Genomic DNA, 8088 nt, shown 5'->3' on the forward strand with positions numbered 1-8088 from the left:
TGTGTATATAAAAAGAAGGAAAAATTTTTCATTATCTCTCCTACAACCATGATAAGCATAACAATAAACGTTATCGTTCTAGGAAAAACAATTGTTAAAAAAAATGATAACCCAATTTACATAATCTGCATATGTTTTAAGAAATTCATTCTCTATATCATAAAGGTTTATGATAAAAATAAAAAGCATATGTGCATATATCTAAATTTTTTTATAATATACTACAATATACCATTCGTTAATTCATATTATTAAAAAAGCATCTCTATCGTACTTTTTTTGTAAATATAAATACTTATTACAATATGTAACATATTAATATGGTGTAAATATAAAACCAGAAAATTGACACATTTATTTTTATCTTAATTTAAAAAAAAATACAATATGATCCATCAATCGATTCTTCTCGCTTTTTCCCATTGATAATTATAAAAAAAATTACTTGTCATTTAATAAAAATGAGTAAAAATGATGTAACTTTTAACTTTGATGAATTTGTAGAACAGGTATGTTCTAAGGTATTACAAATATGAAATTTTTTAGATTTTTATTTTGACAAATTATTTTTTCCTCATAATAACAACAATTTGGGTGTGAAATAAATACATAAATAACTATAAAATTATTTTTATTCGTAGAGTCTAACCCTGAAGAAATCAGAATTATATAAATTCTATTCCTCATTAGATGGACAAGCAAAAAATGGCCCTATTTCTGAAATATGTAATAAACCGGAAAATGAAAAGTTACGTGATCTTTGTTACCGTATTGAGCACATATTTAAACAATGGAATACAATTTGTTCATCATCAGAACAACACAAAGGTAAATGCTGTGATTATGTTAATTATTGGTTGTATGATAAGATAGAAAAAAAAAAGGACCTAAAATTTTCTGATGTTTCTTGGATTTACAATAGATTAAAGGAAATCTTGTGTAAATATAGCTCTGGATCTAATGATAAATGTATATGTAAAGATAATATTAAAATATTCACTTCTACAGACGTATTAAAATATAAGAAATTATTATATGATTTTTTAGAATATTACAATTACATAATAAATGTACAATCAACAGAAGAAAAAATTATAGAAGCATCTTCTTGTGAATATATTGCAAATATGTTCAGTTTATATCATAAATTAGAAAAAGAAGAAGAACAACAAAGAAAACGTGGATTATTGAATAGATATGAAAATGAATTAGTACTTTTTAGAAAAAAATTTAATGATGAAAATACATTATCCTTATTAAAAACAAAGTGTAACACGTATAGTTCATATTTTGAAAAACCAAAAAGTACAGAAAACTCAAACCCATTGCAGGGAAATAATGAAGAAAGTTACACAAGACAAAATATATCACCGGGTTATGAAGTATACACCGCCAAAATAAAAAGTGATTATGTTCGTTATTTTATTTATTAATACACTTTTTAGTAATGCATTAATGTATCATCTCATATTTCTTGCATTATAATAAAATATTATTCTTAAAATTTATGATTTATACAACAATATGTTTTTTTCCTTAGGAAAATGTTGTCAGAGAGTTACCTCCTTCCCAAATATATGAAGCATTAAGCAAGGAAGTCTCTAAGGAATTTAGAAAAGGTGATTCTGGTATTAATAGTAAAAATTATAATTATACGTATTGTGATAGCTTAAATAAAGATATTAAAACTATTTGTGAAAAAATGGTGCGGAATATAAATGAATTATCAATAATTGATAAATTGAATGAAGAAAATCATAGGGATAGATGTACTTATTTAAATTTTTGGATATATGATAAAATCATTGAGTTATATGAAAATAAAAATGAATATATTTTGGACATACCTGAAGTTTCTAATCTTTTTGATGCTAATATTAAAATTAATAATTATTTAATTAATGAAGATTTTGATAAAAACTATCAACATATAGTTAAACAATCTCCTCCAAGGGAAAATAAAGCAAAAATAGGGGAGCAGAATGCAGATATTACTTCTCAAAATGAAGTATTATCAGACAATAATGGAACTCATACACTGCCTTACTTTAGAAAATTTCCAGAAAAAAAAAGTGATGACCATAATGGGACTAAAGCAAAAGGAGACACAGAACGAGATGCAAAAGGAGATGTAGAAAGAAGTGCAGGTAGACATACAGATAGTTCAACAAGAGACTCACAAACAGGTAGTTCTGATACAAAACAAGTAAACAAAAGACCATTTATGTTTGTTAACTCTGATGAATTAACTAAGTTTAAGCCTTGTTTTCTCAATTACAATTGTAAAATCCATGAATGTAGAGAGATGAAACATTTATATGAATATTTTAAAAATCATGAAGAAATTAAAAAAAAAATTAATTGTGAAAATATGCAAAATGATAAATACATTCCATATCTTGAATATATTAGTTTGTTGCATAAAAGACACAAAGACGAGTGCTGTTCCTGGGGTGCAGAATTATGTCCCAGTTATTTTTTGCATTGTGACGAATCATATGATCCACAAAAACTTTTATCTGCGCTAAAATCTAGCACTAAAGAAAAATGTAAGGAAATAATAGAATTAATTAAGCATAACGAATCTAAAAATTTGACAAATTTTGATCCTAATTCAGAAAAAAATATGTTTATTAAATATTTCACGTGCTCAGAAGTTACTCATTCTAATTTTGAAAAGAGTGGCTTAAGATGCCAGCAACCATCGTATAGTCCACACTTAATTAACCAACATTATCCCGTAAGACCTGTGTATAAACAGCAATTCAATGAAGAGGGATTATATGGTAAAGAGATAACAATTAATGGAAAATCAGTAAATGCAGTTCTATTAACTAATGCATATGTAAAAATAGCTGGGCAAAACGCTACAGGTACATCAATAGTTAAAACTGGTTACACACTATTTCCAGAAGTAAAAGGAAAAGCTCGAGAAAATTACATCAAAGAAGCAGAAATAGCCTGTGCAAATGGAACACCAAAAGAAGGAATGGAAGAGTATTGTAAAAGATCCAAAGGGTACAACAATCAAATAAAATCAGCGAGCCTTAAATATAAAAATATTGTGCAAGGAAATGGTGCGGAAAACATGGGTGAGGAGACTTTTCCTATTGATACTTCATATACAAATTTAATATTACAAATTCTTCCTTTTCGAATAGGCGTAGTAATCCTTATAGCACTGGGTGCAATTTTCGTATTCTTCCTGTATTATAAAGTACAATAAAATTTATCCTTATATATAAATATTCTATATCAATATTTTTAAGCAATTTCTCTTCATAATGAAAAATTAATGTAATTACAAATGATTTTTCCTTATTCATTTGTATATTAGTTCACTCCATTTGGATCATGGTTACGTTATAGAATAAAAGGTGGAAGAAGAAAAAAAAAAAAGATTCATTATAGAGAACCTAACGAAGAATCATCTAATTACTTTCAAGATTATATACCTCAACATCCTCCAAAGAAAAGAATAAATATAGTTTACAAGAATTCGTAGAAACTTTACCGTTACCTTCTCGTATACCTTAGTACTCTTAACAGCAGTGTCATTATGCGCTTATCATAAAAAAATTTTATATGCATAACTGAATTTAATTAGATAAAAAAGTAGTTAAAAAAGAAGCTTTTGTTTAATAATATATGGTGTTAAGCGACATAAACAAAATAGCCCCTCAAAAATTATGAAGTATTGTGGAGTAATATGTATCAGTGTAATAACCATATTTATGTCTTAAATTTTTTCATTTTAGCTGATAAGAAAACTAGAAATATATATATAAGTATGCCTATTCACAAATGGGCAATTTTAGTCACAAAGTATAATAAGAAAATTAATAATTCATGTAAAGTGAATTATAAACTCTTTTAAGAGGTATTACATTAAAATATTTGTACAGATTTAACTATCTTAAGACAGATTATCTTTAAATTTTAATATATTTTGTTTATGTACGCAATGATAATTTTAATTTATCGTTATTGAATATGATTACTCTTTAGCATTTTTTCTTTTTTTTTTTTTTGTTTTAAAATTTTTTTTACTGTCAATTATTTATTTACAAATTTGAACCATAAATTTTTTTTAAGTAAATGATATTGTAAATTTTAAATGACATATATTAATACTTAAAAAAATAGTAAATCATCCTAAATTAACATAGAAATAGCATGTTATAATAATGTAGTGTCTGAAGTATATTTTAAATGGTATAGGTTTTCTTTAATTAATAAGAACGGACCTTTCATATACTTTCACATGATGCTTAATTTGTATAAAATTAATTCTAGCTTTATTAATAATAGATGAAATGAATAATCCTATTCGTAGCAAAAGTACAAGCGTTTTACCTTTACGAATGACTAATATATGTGCATAAATATAAAACTATATATTTTCCCCATTGTCTAGTAAATTATCAAAAAAAAAATAATACAAAATATTTGTATCTAATATATATATTTACTTTTTCATGCTTTAATAGCACTTATTAAAAGTGAATAATTTATATAATGTGCTTCTTTCATTTTTCTTCGATTACTTCATAAATTGTTAACATATAAAAGAATTATCTAAATTTAAAGAATATGTTGCAAAAAATGTTTATGTTTTTATTGCACCTTCATAAAGTTATTAAATTATTATGATGTTTTTTATCTGTAATATGCATTCTTAAGAACACCAATTAATTTATGAGTTACTGCATAGTGTAAAAACATCGAATTCTGCCAGAACTGTTTTCTACATTTTTTTTCACAAAATTCCACATATCCCAATATATTAAATAGAACAATAATGCGTGACCACAGTATACTGTAATTTTTTGAGAATATATTCATAAAACCACCAACATGATATATTTTTTATGTTTTTGTCGCACGTCAATTGAATATAGACAATAAGTTAATCTTTATGAAATAACAGTAAAATTAAAAACTATGTGTAAAACAGTTGTGTTAAATCTTTTCAAAAATGTCTCTATTAAAATAAATGAATTCTTCACGCCTTTTTTAATGTATTATTTTCTGTATTAATTCTATAAAAACGGAAAAGCTATTACATTTATTTTTCTACTTAATTCAAATAAAGAGGTAAATATTTCTTATTAAAATGTATTTAGTTGTGTGTTTAAAGCGATTTCACAAATTAAGTAAAAAGAAAGATTCTGTTGTTTGTATAGGTATATGGAAACTTCTACAGTAAATAATTATCCCAAAGTAAAATAAAGATGTATGATTTATTTACTCTTATATTTTGGTCTTTAAAGAAGAAAATTTGTTCCAATTACAATATTTTCGAAAATACTGAAAAAACATTGAAAATATATTATCTTAAAGATATTGTGTAAAATGGAATAAAATTTGTTCCGATTTATGAAAAATAAATGCGAATTACTGTAAATAACGCATTCTAAAATATAATGTACACACAGTATTAGTTTAATGTCAAGTGTGTGTTTCTGTATCCATATTTTTATTATCCTCAAAATTACATAAGCATTTCCGGAATATGGATCTTTTCAAATTAGAATTATATATAATACAGTTTTAAAAAGATTATAAAAGAGTATATATTACTTAAAAATTGGAGGAATTTATTTTTTCCTTACAATATTGCATTTTTTTTTTTTTTTTTTGCTGTTAAATATACCTATATTTTATGTAATTTTTTCCTTAGTAAATTTTTTTTGATATATTAGCATCACTTTAATATTATTAAATTCAGAAATGTATATAAATTCTTTTGTCAAAAAATGCTTCATTAATTTTAAAGTATATTTATAGACTTTTAAACAATATATTTATAGTTTTTATTAATTTATAATATGCCTTAACGTGTATACGACTTCAGTCTTAATTACTTCACTTAATTCATGTAACTTATAGTAAAATGATAGTTAAATATGAAGATTGAGTATGATTTTATTTTCTTTTGAAATCATTATATACATATATATAAACCCTTTTGAGTTTACTATTCCATTCGAAGAGCAATTGTATTATCATAAGAAAATATTTTTTCTACCTCCTAATATTGACACACTTTTTCAATTTTTAGGGTAGTATATTACAGGAGTTCAAGTCTTATGAAGCATAAAATGATTTTAACAAAAATGTAGAAAGTATTTAATTTGATATAACGTGTAATGAAATAGCACCTGAAAATAAAAGGAAGAATCATTTATGTACATTTTGCAAAAAATTGAAAGAAATTTTAAAACTATAGATAAAAAAAAATCGCAAGGTTTTAATGATGTTTTTACATATTTTTTGCACTGGTCATATAATGATGTATGGAAAATGTCTAGAAATCCAAGTACAATAAAATACGTCTCCGGTTTTTATGCATAAATTAAATAAAGTAACGGATCCTCTTTGTAGAGGACAGTTTCAGCATCTCAATCTTTCCTAATTTATTCAAGAAGATAACTTAAATTTTTTGAAAAAAGAAAAGTTATTTTATGATTATTTTCCAAACTATAACAATATTGAAAATAAAACTGATTTGGGAAATGTAGACACAAATTATATAATCAGTACCTTACTAACGTTAGTAAACTCTATGTAAAATATTTAGATAAGGAATCATGCTGTGATGATTTGGGATATTCTGATACGAACTTTAAATGTGGGAACTCTTACAAACCACAAAACTTATTGTATAAAATAAGTTCTTTACAAAATTAAGCAAGTGAGAAAAAACAATTAGAGAGTATTGCAACAACCACTAACAAATTATTTGATTCTACGAATCCCAATTATTAGCTACGATACAACACACATCATCCAGCACACGAGGAATAGATATCGGTTATATTTATTTGCATCGAAACTCGCTTTGTTCAAAATTTGCACCCGCAGATCCACCACAATGGTACTGCTAAGAGACACATGTGTCTAATTTGGAAAGTGGTACACATGTCAGTGACCAAATACCCTTCGGAACATATCATATTGAAGCAGGATGTAGGGGTGATAATTCTAATGCATTAGATTTCTTTCATATTATATTATCTGCACATGATAATAATACTTCTAGCACGACACCAGAAGAGTTTGACATAGTAAATAGCAAGTATATACGAGTTTCTACAGTACTCCTGTTAATAATTGGAATAATAACCCTTTTCTTCTGTTATTATAATGTAAAAGTTTTTCTATTTTATTACATAAATAATTCATGTAATATTATGCACGAGTTATATATTTATCAATTCCACATTAGCTTACCCTCCGAATATTATATGAGCAATATGGGAAGTAGACGAAAGAAATATAAACACGAAGTAAATAAAAGATGTACACGCAAATTTTCATCCCATGATTTAGAAGACTTTTTTATAAATTCTAAAAGAAGACAAGATTATTTCGCTTACAGTTCAATATGAGATTATTTTTTGTTCGAATATTATCTGTAATGTTAGTATAATCATTACAGCTTTGATATATGTAATATATTCTGCTCATTGTAAAGAAAAGTTTTTAAGAATATACATAAAAACAAGAAAGAGGAAGCATAAAATTGATGAATAAAAAATTTAAATTAAATCTCAAATAAATAATAAATGGAACCTTGTTTAGTTTCATTTTGCGTATATCTTACCGCAGCGTCTGATAGACCAACGAAAAGAACATTGTAAAAAAATAAACTTTAATAAATTATATGTCTATATTTTAAGTATGTTTAACTACAAATATTAATATGCTAGAAAGAAAGAAGTGTAGACGAAACTTAAAAAATACAAAATATGTTCATTTATAAGAATACATTTTATCATTATAATTATAAACATGAAGATTAAGGAAATAAAATTAAATAAATAAAATATTGTAAAAACAAAAATTATTATTATAAAATGTTATAACCAATTTTAAAAAGTAACCAACTGACAGAATTAAATATAATTCAGAATTATTATGAACACTTTTGGCAAGCTTTCCACAAGTGTCCTTATTGATGTATATCGAAAAAATTTAAAGCATTTTTTGGAAAATTCAATTTATTCTTTAAGATTTTTATAAATTAAATCGAATAATTATTTTAAAAATCATTTATATTTTATAATTTCATTTCTGTTTCCC

General features: G+C 24.6%; 2 protein-coding genes across 2 annotated transcripts; both read left to right on the plus strand.

Moving 5' to 3' along the window:
* Positions 1-461: 461 nt before the first annotated feature.
* PGO_000250 (variable surface protein) lies at positions 462-3505 on the plus strand (the record flags this gene model as incomplete). Its single annotated transcript, XM_028690736.1, has 4 exons — positions 462-521; positions 642-1412; positions 1541-3196; positions 3338-3505. The coding sequence occupies 4 exons, from the start codon at positions 462-464 to the stop codon at positions 3503-3505; spliced, it is 2655 nt and encodes an 884-aa protein (XP_028546537.1).
* A 3096-nt stretch (positions 3506-6601) lies between these two features.
* PGO_000255 (variable surface protein) lies at positions 6602-7394 on the plus strand (the record flags this gene model as incomplete). The annotated part of the gene is made up of 2 exons (XM_028690737.1): positions 6602-6634; positions 6894-7394. 2 exons carry the CDS (start codon positions 6602-6604, stop codon positions 7392-7394), a joined length of 534 nt encoding a protein of 177 aa, XP_028546538.1.
* Positions 7395-8088: the final 694 nt, after the last annotated feature.

This window comes from Plasmodium gonderi (assembly GCF_002157705.1).
Source record: "Plasmodium gonderi DNA, contig: Pgo-contig_23, whole genome shotgun sequence".
NCBI classification, from domain to species: domain Eukaryota; phylum Apicomplexa; class Aconoidasida; order Haemosporida; family Plasmodiidae; genus Plasmodium; species Plasmodium gonderi.